Below are 12,700 nucleotides of genomic sequence, written 5' to 3'. Positions count from 1 at the left end.
AGAACTAAACTCTGGAGGCGTAAATGAATCATAAATCAATGTTTCGTCTGTAAGCTCTTTCTGTCAATTAAGTTTGTTGGTTAATACCATATGTATGAGCCAAAATGCTTCACAGAACCCTACCACACAATGATCTGTGCACTTTTCCCTTTTTAAATCAGGTGGTGATTTTGACCTGGTGGGCAGTTTTCAGGGATTCCTTCTACTACACCCTGTCTGTTTTGGCTTTAATTGCAGTAAGTTGGACCCCATGCATTGTGTCATGAAACCAGCCTATCTTTCTTCTTTGAATGACTTTTTTCTAATCCAAGTTTGATAAAGCTATGTTTTCCTTTTATTTTTCAGTTCATCTACGATGGGAAGATAGATTGGTAAGTTATTCATCCAGTTTTGCTTTAAAAGTGTCCATATTTTAAAACGGGAAGAAAAAAACATTATTCCCCCTCTCATGATTGGAACACTAAATTGATAAGCAAGAAAACACCCTTAATCACTTCTTCACACTCAATGACTTTGATTATGTTGGTAAACTTTAATACAACTTTAAGACATTGCTGCACCTCACATTGACTTGGTGTTACACTACAATTTATCGTTGTCCTGTAATTGTTTCTTGTGGTGACAGAAGTCATTGTTCAGCAAAAGTTAGTCTGTAAGTGTATAATCACCTGAAACTAAGACTATTCATGTTTCCATTAGCTTAGAATGAGCCCTTCATATCTACATAGGGAGCAGGTCCTCTTCATGGAGTCCGACATGTTGCACCGCCATGTTTCTACGGTAGCCCAGAATGGACAAACCAACCACTGGCTTAGAGAGAGCCTGTTGTGTTTTTACCTGAAGGCCACCGTAGTCCTCCGTTGTGAAACTGTGGTAACGTGAGCTGCTGAGTGCAAAGCCGTGCTACTGCCATCCACCTTCTGGATGACTGTAACACCATGGCGTTACCACGGTTTTGTACTCTGTGGCACACGTTTAAAGCGGTCTCGGAAAGGGCGGAGTGAGCGGAGGGGTGTTCTGTTGGTTGCAATGTACAACCTCACCGCTAAATGCTACTGAATCACACACACTGATCCTTTTTTGCCGTTTATTTTAAGTGTTTAAGTGTTTTTTATAATTTAACCCTGTATTTGTATCCTCACCAGGTGGGAGAGTTTGATACTGGTGGTCATGTATGCTGGATATATCCTTATCATGAAGTGAGTTCTGCACGTTTTTTTAAACCTTTTTTTTTTTAATCTCGGTTGTTGTTGTTCGAGCTGATTGATAACACATTCCCACTGCAACAACCTGAGTGTAAACCTGGGGAGAGTTGCTATAATTCTGCGCTCTAATATTTATTTATTTTTTTTTTTTACTTTATTTGAGCATGAGGAGAGCACTCGGTAGTTTCACAAGAGAAGAGTGTGTTTCCAGCTGCAGCGGAGGGTCTCATTCATGTCCCCTTATCCCAGATGTTAGAGAAAGATTAAGCTCACGTGCCTTCTGGTGGAAACTCTTTTATAATGCGAGTTCACACAGTAAGGACACAATTTAACATTTTCTCATTTATGGATCTTTGACAAATATGCTAGATATCAGAATCGTTATTAATTTGATATAATAATGCTGCACATAGGAAACTATTAAAGTTAATTATTTGGAGGATTCTATGCATTTTGTTTTATAAAATTGCCCCATGACACTTAACCTTCTGACTATTAGAATCAGAGTAGGGGTTCTTTTTCGCCTGTTGTCTGGGGGATAGTGCATCCATTCACGTGATTCGGTTACAATCGGCCCCGTAAACGTCTCGTCCCCCGTCTCATTTAATCTGTTACCTTTCTGCTTGTATGAGCAAACTGTTTTGCACAAAATACAGACTCCATCTATCACGACACATTTGTGTCCTTCATAGTCCAAACTGCATAATGCCAGCCCACGTCGTCCTGCGCCGCTGTCTCTGTCCAGCTGGTAATCTGTGTTGCAGTCTGCAGCAGCCTGCTCTCTCCCTGCCATAAGAGTTTAATCTTTCTCCCTCTGCAGTGGCTAAGAGCACGGGCTTAACCGGATCACTCCTCTCCTTTCTCATTTGGAGGAAAGAAGTGCTTACTGTATGTGCTGTCATATGTCTGCCCTCTCCCAAAAATATCCGCTGACCACTTTGGGCTGTTCCAGTCAAAATGGTGTAGAGTGGGTTTTATATAGCTCCACCGGAGCGCCGAGGTGACCTTCCAGGTCTTGGCTGTGATTCTTTTTTTTTTTTTCTCCTCAAATAGCATACGCGCTGCCAATTGTGAAAACGAATAACAGAAAATGCAAGAGTAAAAAAAGAAAAAAAGATGAGCATTTGTTTTTGGATATCATTAGTCAAGAATACTTACTGTGATGGTCTTCAAATGCAGCCTTCGGAGGTTGCGACCACTGAATTGGGACACAGCTAATGGCATTAGAAACGGCCAGCCTGCTTCATTTTTCATGGTTTGTGGTTCTGTGTGTTTAGCTAACGTTTTCAGTCAAGCTAGCTAGCTAGCCTTTTCTCTTTTTTAATTTTAAACTCTGTTAAATATGTAAAAATGAGTGTAAATCATAAAACAGTATTTATCTTTTACAGCCTTTTGCCAGTGCTGGGCTTTATCAAACTCTACAAAATCTAAGAATCACTATAGTTCTAAACCCTCAATTCAGAGGAAAAACTTAGCATAAAGTAAAATGTGGAATTAAGATGACATTGAATTTGAATATCCTGCAAACTGTGAAATACAAAACATTAGTTTTCACGTCAGCTTTTGAAGGTGTAACCTCTGAAAGGGATGGCGCTGTTCTTTAGATGTTGCCCGTGTTACTTTGCACACATTTTGTTCAAAGGCAGCAGAAGGGACTGTGTATTTGTAATCCATTTTTATGTAATGGCACTCAGATGGTCTCATTGAAGGCCCTTGTTGCATATGAAAGCCTTGCGATTGGCCCCTGGGAACACTTTTTTTCCCTTCTATTCTTATGCAGAGCGGCATATTTCAGCCATTTTTCATACAGTTTATGCTGATGCAGTTTTTCAGAAATTAGGCCACCTTAACTGTAAATTCACTCTATACAAGTACGGATCGTAAACAGGTTATTTTGGCTAATGATACATAATATATATTTCAAACAAGTTGGAGCCTTTCATCTGAAGCTCATGAACCCTATTCGCAAATGTGAATATTGATGCTCGATCTTGTTTATTTCTTTCCCTTTTGGACCTTTTTGTCTGAATTATTTCAGTAGTTCTAATTCAGGGATTCTGTTCCGTCTGGTTACTAGATTCAACACCAGCATGCAGAGATTTTTCATGGGGACGAAGTCGAACAAGAACGTGGCAAATGGTAACGCTGCAGCCAGCAGTGAGATGGAGGACGGTAATACTAGTTATGACTATGTTTGGGATGACGACCCGTCATTGCCTTTAATCTCACCAGGTAAGGTTAATCAGACAGGCTGGGAACCCACGATTATTCTGTCAGAACATGAATCTGATGTTTAAATGGAGATATATAGACGATTTGACTTTGATTCTCTGGAAGACTGTGGTTGTTTCCTTCTGTTAGAGAGGATGTGGCTTTAACCGTTGCCCCTTTCTGCTGGACTTTTTCATCTTCTATGGTATTCTGCTGACATTTACATATAGGAATAGTTCAACATTTTGGGAAATATGCTAATTTGCTTCCTTGCCAACAGTTGGATGAGAAGATTGATAGTTTAGCCTACGGACTGGAAACGGATAGCTCACCTGGCTCTGTCCAAAGGTAACAGAAGAAATAGTCTGCCACTTATCAGCTGTGGAGCTCAAGTTATTGTTTACACTTCATAAAAAAACTGAATTTAACAAACAAGATATTTAATGTTAATATTGAGCTTCAGATTTTGTCACCAGCAGGTTTCCCTGTTCACACCCATTTGTTCTTATGCAACAGGGTGCTAAGCTAGCCGGCTGCTGGCCGTAGCTTTTTATATTTAGCAGACGGACATGAGTGGTATTGATCTTCTCAACTCTCTGCTGGACTGCATCTCCCAAAACGTCAAACTGTTCCTTTTTAAACATGATTCTGCAGAATCCCTTTCCGAAAGGTCAAGAAAACGTCAGTCCTTTTTGACCTCACAAACTGCACTACCTGAAGAGAGACGCTTCGTCAAATGTCTCCCTCTTACTTTTTTTTTATTTTTAAAATTCTCCTTGTTCCTCCATTCATTTTCTCTGCCCGCTAAGTCCTCTTCTGAGTGATAAGCAACTGAAGCTTATCTGAGCATACAGGGGGCACAAAATGAAATGCTCTCGTTTTTAAAATGGGAACAGCATAATGAAGATGTTCTTTATCTTCCTTCGGTAATGCAGTTCAATGTCAGGGGACTTTGTTGTCTTGGGTTTCAAACTTATTAAAAAAACTTCTTGATAAAATTTGAAATACCATCTTTAATGTCACATTTCCTCCTAAACACAGTTCTTCACTAATTGCTTTCCTGCTTTTGACCTTTTCAGAAGTGTCTAATCGGTGACATTTAACCCCTCTGAGAGAATTAACCCTTCCCTTTTTGGCTGCATTAGTCTTAACATGCCTGTCTGTTTAGCCTTACTAAACTTATTCTTGCTTACCGTCAACAGTGTTGTGCTGCTGTGTGCCAATTCTTTCTGCTTGCATACTACTTTCTTCTGCCGGTCTCTGGGGCGTAGACCCACTCACTCCTGAAGTGGTAATGAATTTCACAAGAGGAAATGTTTATGCCGGCTCTGTTTACACAGTTAATTTATGTGCACCCTTGCATGCATAATAAGTCAGATTAAGGCAGAGTTAAACTAATAAGTGTACTTTTAGAACTTTTTTTTTTTTATTCCCCATGCACTGAGTCTTATATCTAATTGTGAGCACCGGGCAAATGAGGAGTTATAGGATCCCAATAAATCATTTAAAGATGCGTAGTATTGTCGCAGCACAAGTGGACTGCCGTTTGTTTGATGTGTCGGACACCTGTGCAACAATTTGAGATAGTTGGATCAAGATCAGAGGTTACGTCTTTCGTGCCATTTTGAAATCAATCATAAATATTCACAACTGTTAGGCGACTTCAAAGCTGCACCAGGCAATTTGGGAAAGCTATTTGATGTTCAGTACCCAGAAATCATGTTAACTCAGCTGGTGTGTGTGTGTGTGTGTGTGTGTGTGTGTGTGTGTGTGTGTGTGTGTGTGTGTGTGTGTGTGTGTGTGTGTGTGTGTGTGTGTGTGTGTGTGTGTGTGTGTGTGTGTGTGTGTGTGTGTGTGTGTGTGTGTGTGTGTGTGTGTGTTTATACCAGAGGGTATGGGCGGGGGGGCAGGCGTTGGTGAGTCCAGGGGGGGGAATCCCAAAGAGTTTAAACTCCTCCATGATATGAGGATAGAGTGAAGTGAAAGAAGGAAGAACTCATTTGGGACCGTTAATCTACTACTCCATCACGACCGGATCATTTTTTTTTTTTATTAAGTAGCCTCATCATAACTGAATTAGCTCAAGCCCCAAAGTAGTATTTAGGCCAAGAGAAGTTTTTCTGCCGGTCTGCGTGAGTCTTGTTCAGGTTTACATACCGTACCTGTGCTACATCCTGCCAATCTACGCAGTCTTAACATGTGAATCTCTTCCACGTCGCCACTAAATATTTCATATCTACTGAATGATTAAGTGTTCGTTTATGGCGTCATCTCACTTCCCTCATTACTGCGGAGACAACTTGCAACATAAAGGCGCCAACATCCATTTTCCAGGTCACTTTGTAAAAGATGAGGGAGTGGCGCGTAAGGAAGAGTGATTTCCAGAGCTTTGGAAAAAAACACCCCGACCTGTCCAGACGAGACATTCACATTTTTTTTTTTTAGGGGACGTTGTTGCTCTGAAGTTTTGATTTGTGTTGGTATAAAACTGCCCACGTTGTGATTCAGGGTAATGGGAATGGAGCGTGTTGACATAAAAAAAAAAAAAAATCTTGCCTGGTGCAGCTTAAGCTCCGACGAGGTGACAAAGTAGCCCCTGTTGAGCGGCCATTAATATTCCTTAGTGTCTCGGGACACTGTAGTGCGTCGGACTACAAAGTGACACTACAGATGTTTATAGTACAGTATCTCTTGACGGCTCTTAAGTTTTAATTAGTCTTAAGGATGCTCCAGCAGGGACTCATTTTTCAAAACGGTTCACGGTCAGGAAGTACGATGCACTTAAATGAAACAAATAAAGTAGAGTAGGTATAAATAAATGAAGACACAGTGCTATGTGTTGGTGTGCTGGATTGATGCCCAGGTAATTAAGTTATGATTTTTTTTTTTTTTTTTTGGTATATTTGCATCATATTCCTCCAAACCTCAGTCAAGCCCACCAAGGCTTACAGCCGTGGATCAGTGGTGATGGTGGACGAGATCATGAACGCCAGCCCTTCAAAGTTCAGGTTCCCGGAAGCTGGCCTCCGTGTCATGGTCACCAGCCATTTTGGACCCAAGACCCGTCTGCGCATGGCCAGTCGCCTCATCATTACAGAGGTACAGCCTGGCGTCGTTGCCCCCAAAAAGAGGATTTAGCTGCTACTGCTATGTGTTGAGTGTCTTCTATTTTCAGCTTTGCATTTTTTTTTTTAAGCCCTAAAGAGTATCCTTATCTCACTGGCACAGTTTACATGTATTTGTGTTTTTCATTTCAAACAAAAATGCATAAGAAATATGGCGGCGGCACAGCAGTCAAAAACAGCAGCAGCAGTGTGTCTGTCTGCTCATGTGCTCTTTGACTTAGTTTTTTTCTTTCTGAAAGCGCCAGAAGTTGGTCCAAGCAGCTAATGGAGTGGAGACACAAGTGATTGACGGGAAGGTTGAAATCGAGAATGGAAACGTGCCAGAGGACAAACCCAGCGAAGAGCCGGAAAATGAAACCATCTCGCCGTTTCATATTCCAAGTATGCAATTTGTGTATTTACACAATGAATGTGTGTAGTTCAGCAGACTTGGATGCATTCTTTACTGGGTAAAAATGACGTAGGAATAATCTAAATATTTTTTTTTGTAACATCTTAGACATTTCAGACGTATGAAAACAATTTCATGTCCTCTTGTATTGCTCAAATGTCAAAGAAAAATGCACATGTTGGCACTTATAACAGATAGTGGACAATATGTCTTCTTACAATGACTTTAGCAATCCAGTTGCTGGAAAGATAGATTCACATAATTGAAGAGGGGAAACCAGATTTGATTATGACGTGCAAAGATTTGTGGGAAATGTGGTCTACAGGTTATCATGATAAAATTTGGCGGAATGCCGTTTAAATTGTACTTTTCTTGTGTGGCAATAAACTTTACTTTACACCATATTGCTAAAGAGCGAGCGGCTAATCGCTTGTGCCAATGTGTGCTCCTGCTGCAGGGGGTATTGGCAGCAAGTTGAAGTGGCTGATCTCGTGGCCTCTGCTCCTGTTGCTGTTCTTCACCGTCCCGAACTGTGCCAAGCCTCGCTGGGAGAAATTCTTCATGCTCTCCTTCATCCTGTCCACCATCTGGATTGCCGTCTTCTCCTACTTTATGGTCTGGATGGTGAGTGCGAAAGCAAGAACTTACTATATTTTCAGAATGAGGCATTTGCCAGGACACTACTTTTTTACTTAAGTCTAGTAGGGCTGAAATTATGAATCGGACGTTTTCTTTGTCATGGGAAATTGAATGTCTTTGGCGTTTTGGTTGTAAAAAATAAATAAGGGAAAAACTTCATCAAGGGCTCTAGATGATTGCAATACACATTTACTGGTGGATGCAACAGTGTTGGCATAACTGTTATTGAACTGTTAAACATTTGCAGCTAAGTCGGGAAGCATTAAACTTGGGTATTTGGTGTTCAGGTTTGACGAACAGAAAATGCTATTCTTGAGCTCTGACACTGTACATTTCTCTCAGGTGACTATAATTGGCTACACTCTGGGAATTCCCGATGTCATCATGGGCATCACTTTCCTGGCAGCAGGCACCAGCGTCCCAGACTGCATAGCCAGCCTCATTGTGGCTCGGCAAGGTAGACCGCTCCCTCTGAAACGGTTTTAGATTGCAATTTCCTCAATGGTATTTAATATTAGCATAGTTACTATAAATAACACGGTGGAGAGCCGGACGTTGATATTGCCTGATACGCATTTTATATCACTAGTCCTCCAGGACCTTTTGTGGTGAAAGTGCTTTCTGGGATGTTCCCTTTCCGAAGGCGATAGAACATGGATAGAGAACTGCATCTAGATATTTAAAATCTCTGTATTTATTGTAAGCAAATGGCATTATCATGCGTTTTAGCCATAATTGATCAAACTTACTTATTTGTTGGCATTTACAAATCTAGTGTGACATACTTGGCGTATTGATCCATAAATGTGTTGTTTGCTACATAAGAATAAGAGTTGAACAAGTTTGAACTAAGCATAGAAACGAGAGGAAACGGTTCGGTGTAGTCAGCTGAATAAGGTTAGGGCCCTCGAGAATATCAAAGTACAGAACAGCAAAAAGTTTTGATAAAAATGGTTTATTCAACCTGAAAGTCTCAATGAAAATCTTCCATATCCGTGCTTAAAGTTTCCTTTATGAAATGGCTTCTTTTGGTTTTGTTGCAGGTCTGGGAGACATGGCCGTGTCAAACACCATTGGCAGTAATGTGTTTGATATTCTTGTGGGACTTGGGGTTCCCTGGGCGATACAGACCATGTGCGTCAGCTATGGATCATCGGTAAGGAGCTTGTTTACCTTACAAGAACTTAGAACTTGTCGTTGTTGTATCACTGTGTGCGTGTTGGCGTAAGAAACGACCACAATTCAGTTCCTCCTTCTCTTCGATGTCGATTTGAAAAAGTTTGAGGAGCTGCGGGGGAATTGTTGTCCTCTCTTGTGCGTTGCAGGTGATGATCAACAGTCGTGGCCTGGTGTACTCGGTGGTGCTTTTGCTGGGCTCTGTGGCCCTCACGGTGAGCAATAGTTGATGTTTATGCTGCAGTGGTCCCAGATGTTCACCTCTCCCTGGAAGACGACTTGTTTTTTGGAGTATATAAAGTAAAAATCCTTTCACATAGTAGCCAAACAGGGATGCTATTTATCTACCATCACTGACTGATTATTGTTATGCAATAGCGACTGAACCAAGTTATGTAATTGGTTCATCAAAATGTAAAAAATTCAGTGTTATAGTGTTATCCTTCCTATGAAAGGAGGAGATAATGAATACATTTTTTTTTTTGGAATAAATGGAGATTTGGATATTCACACTGCATTCAATAATTAAGTGGAATGTGAAACTCTTACTGGGGAAAAAAAAATAAACCAAAATGACCCAAATATGTCTTTATTGCAATCAACTCCTACTTCACGATGCGGCGTCAAACAAACATGAGTTTCAACACAGTTGGTAAACAAATGTTAAACTTCTATAAAAAAAAAAATGGTATCAATTACTGCAGTAATTTTAGTTCGTCCATGCTTTTTCGACCTTGGCATCTCAAATGAGTAAATGAGCCAGCTACAGAAAAATCTGTCTGATGGACACACTGCTGTAGCAAAAATGCCTCTTGTGGATCACAGTTTTAGGATGAGATTTGCATAATGTGTGTGTTGGCTGCGCAGTTACGGTGCTATTCAGTCAGATCAGGGTGCATTCAACATCAATTCTGCTTTGTTTTGGTCCATATTATCACCTCTTAACTCCAACTACTGCGCATTCAGATGTCATTTGGAACTTGCGAGATCCAGCGCGTGCCTCTCTGATGTGTGTGTGTGTGTGTGTGTGTGTGTGTGTGTGTGTGTGTGTGTGTGTGTGTGTGTGTGTGTGTGTGTGTGTGTGTGTGTGTGTGTGTGTGTGTGTGTGTGTGTGTGTGTGCACGTGCGCAGGTGCTGGGGATCCACCTGAATAAATGGAGGCTGGACGTGAAGCTGGGCCTGTACGTCCTGGTGTTGTACGCCATCTTCCTCTGCTTCTCCGTGATGATCGAGTACAACGTCTTCACCTTTGTCAACCTGCCCATGTGCTTTGAGGACTAGAGCACAGCAGCATGCCTCCGATACCAAAACCTCAACTGCTCCCATAGCAACCCCCAAATCTTTTTCTCTCCCCCCCCCCCCCCTCCCAAGTATACTGGACCTATCTGCAGACTCTTTTTCTCCTCTCTTGCGCTCTTTCTTGCAATCCTTTTAGTCCCAAATAGGAATCTCATTTCCTCAAGAGGCAGTACACGCTGTAAGAGTGGACTTCATTCTATGTCTCTAATTTGTCCTCTTGTCACACAGTGCCGGTCCTTAATTCTAATTATTTCAGGCATTGCCTGTTATTGCAGGAAAGTCTTTAGTTATTCTGTGCGCCTGTTAACTTTCTACCCATTTAGCATGCCTTTAGATGTTGGGGACCTCCAGAATCATAAGTGCCCCTGTTGATTGTTGGTGTGTGTTTTCACTGTTTTCACATTGTAGATTTCCGCTCCATTTCCAAAGCCTTTCCACAAACCAAAAGAGTTTGTGACGGGGGGGGGGGGGGTGAAAAAAACAAAAAATAGATTCCTACCAAAACCCCCCACATAGAGATAACTCTCCATGAACTCGCGCCTGAAAATAATTACAGCCCCTCCCCCCCCAGCACCCAAAGAAAGAAGTACACTCCCTCTTCCCTCTCGACCCCATGGAGGAGGGCTTTGTCCTCGGCAGCTCCCCTCCTCCAGCCTGGACCCCCACTCCCCTAGCATGGCCTTTGGCATCAGGGAGCAGATACTGTTAGCTCTTCACTTAACTCGCCCTCTGCAACTCTCTCCTCCACCCTCACCTGCTTGATCAATTCTGCTGTGTTTTCTTACAAAAAAAAAAAACCGAAACAAAAAAGACGTTTTGTCAAGGACACTTTTGTGTCGAGTTGTACCACAGTCCAGATCGGATGACTGTGAGGGTGTTATGCATATGCAGCACTGCACAATGTAAACATGTAAACACTTTTTTTTTTCTATTAATTTTTTCAAACCAAGGTTTGTCTAGTGTGAAATACAGAGAAGAGCAAATGTAGGACATTGCCTGTTTTTTTTTTTTTCACTGAAACAAATTGCACATGGAAATGCTTTTCTTGCTTTTGTGCTGTAAGGAGATTTTGCCACTCGGAGGGGTGTCTGGCTGGCGGTTGCGACTCCAATCCAGCGTTCTTTTTCTTTCGGCGATGGGTCAGTCCACTTTTCCCTCTGCACAACTTTAGAAAAAAAACAAAAAAACTGGCTCTAGATCTGTGGGACGCATCGTATTCCTGTCATCGTCAGGTGACTCGTTGTCATCTTTAGACGGCAGCAGCATGGAGAGATAGTTGTTTTAAGGAAAATGCAAAGAAACCAGACGGTTCTCAACACTGACTGTCTGCTATAACACCCCCCTGGCCAGTAGGGGGTACCGCAGGCCCTCTACCCAGGGCGGGGGTGCCAACCACAGCCGACGGTTATCAGGGAAACTCAGAGATGGACAGCTCCAGCAGATGGCGATGGTGATGGTCTCTTGATTTTGAGTTACATGTAGATATTGCACTTTAACAGCCGTCCTCTCATTCTGAATCAACTAGTGCTTCCTTCTGTGCGTGTGTGTTTTCAGTGTGTGTGTGTGTGTGTGTGTGTGTGTGTGTGTGTGTGTGTGTGTGTGTGTGTGTGTGTGTGTGTGTGTGTGTGTGTGTGTGTGTGCGTGTGCGTGCGCTCAGTATGGGCCCACGCTACGTTTCCCACACTGGGCGCTCAACTCTCGAACAGTTTGATTGGAACCTCGTTAACACCATGAGCACACCCGCCTCTGTCTGCAGTGCATGCTAGGACATTAAATGCAGCTCCTCCACAGCACAGCAAAAGGCTGAGGGCTTCTTGGGCGTCTCCATGGAAAAACCGCCCGACCCACTTTACAAAAATCGGCAGCTACGAGCTACACTGCAATCCAGACATTTTGACATCATGCAAAAATGCCCGCGAGGAGGCCCGCAAGTGAGGTGCAGAGACTTACAAAAGTGCATGGGGGGGGGGGGGGGGGGGGGTGTTTTTAAGTGTGGAGAAATATTCCTCTGCCACGCAGTTGGCAGCAGGCACTTGTATATGCAATCTCAATTTAAAGAATTCTATGTGACGGAAGGCCCCTGCGAGGCTGCCATATAGAGATGGGGGATCCCGTGGAGATGTGACGTCGGTTTGTCTCGTAGTACTTGTGTGAGCTCACAAGTGTGTGTGTGTGCGTGTGTGTGTGTGCGTGTGTTTGTTTGCGTTTGTGACGGCCGAAGAACTGAGCCCAAAGGGTGGACCTTTTCTGGAACGGTGGCTTTGAGGGATGTCCTACACGCTCTCCTTTCTTTCCCCTCTTTCTCCACTCTTGTTCCCACTTGCACAAGGGCATTAACTCTCCTCCAACCCGAGCTGAAGGAGCAGAGGGGCAGCAGGGAATGGATGGATGGATGACTTCCCTCCACCGCCCTGGGGCCGTTGTCGCTTTTCAAAGAACATGGCCGGGAGCAGACTTTAAGGAGGACTTTAAGGTCAGGAGGTGACCACACAGGGCCTACAGACTCCTCCACACGGCCCACTGACGTCCTTGTACGCCTCCTTTCCTACCCCTAAACCCTTTCAGTGGGTCTTCTGTACATACAGGACCTAATTTTGGATGCTTTTTGTGGAGAAGGCACGTCTGTACTGTACTTGAGTTGATTCAGAATGTGC

At 42.8% G+C, this 12,700-nt stretch overlaps 1 protein-coding gene across 2 annotated transcripts in view; it reads left to right on the top strand.

Annotated features, from left to right (window-relative positions):
* The window catches only part of slc24a4b (solute carrier family 24 member 4b), a 33,659-nt gene extending 21,640 nt beyond the window's left edge, over positions 1-12,019 (top strand). Inside the window, exons 7-17 of one of the 2 annotated variants that reach the window (XM_068708333.1) lie at positions 162-236; positions 346-371; positions 1,146-1,199; positions 3,283-3,377; positions 6,346-6,515; positions 6,787-6,922; positions 7,390-7,556; positions 7,914-8,028; positions 8,615-8,727; positions 8,897-8,962; positions 9,879-12,019. In XM_068708333.1, the coding sequence (XP_068564434.1) occupies positions 162-236; positions 346-371; positions 1,146-1,199; positions 3,283-3,377; positions 6,346-6,515; positions 6,787-6,922; positions 7,390-7,556; positions 7,914-8,028; positions 8,615-8,727; positions 8,897-8,962; positions 9,879-10,028 (1,167 nt within the window). In that variant the 3' untranslated portion in view covers positions 10,029-12,019. Of the gene's footprint in view, positions 1-161; positions 237-345; positions 372-1,145; positions 1,200-3,282; positions 3,378-6,345; positions 6,516-6,780; positions 6,923-7,389; positions 7,557-7,913; positions 8,029-8,614; positions 8,728-8,896; positions 8,963-9,878 lie in introns of both variants that reach the window. The other variant, XM_068708332.1, reaches the window with a different exon arrangement.
* Positions 12,020-12,700: the final 681 nt, after the last annotated feature.

Source organism: Cebidichthys violaceus, unplaced genomic scaffold (genome assembly GCF_023349555.1).
Source record: "Cebidichthys violaceus isolate CVI_PGR_0920_01 unplaced genomic scaffold, fCebVio1.0.p SCAF_14, whole genome shotgun sequence".
NCBI classification, from domain to species: Eukaryota; Metazoa; Chordata; class Actinopteri; order Perciformes; family Stichaeidae; genus Cebidichthys; species Cebidichthys violaceus.
This window is presented reverse-complemented; position numbering and strand designations above follow the sequence as displayed.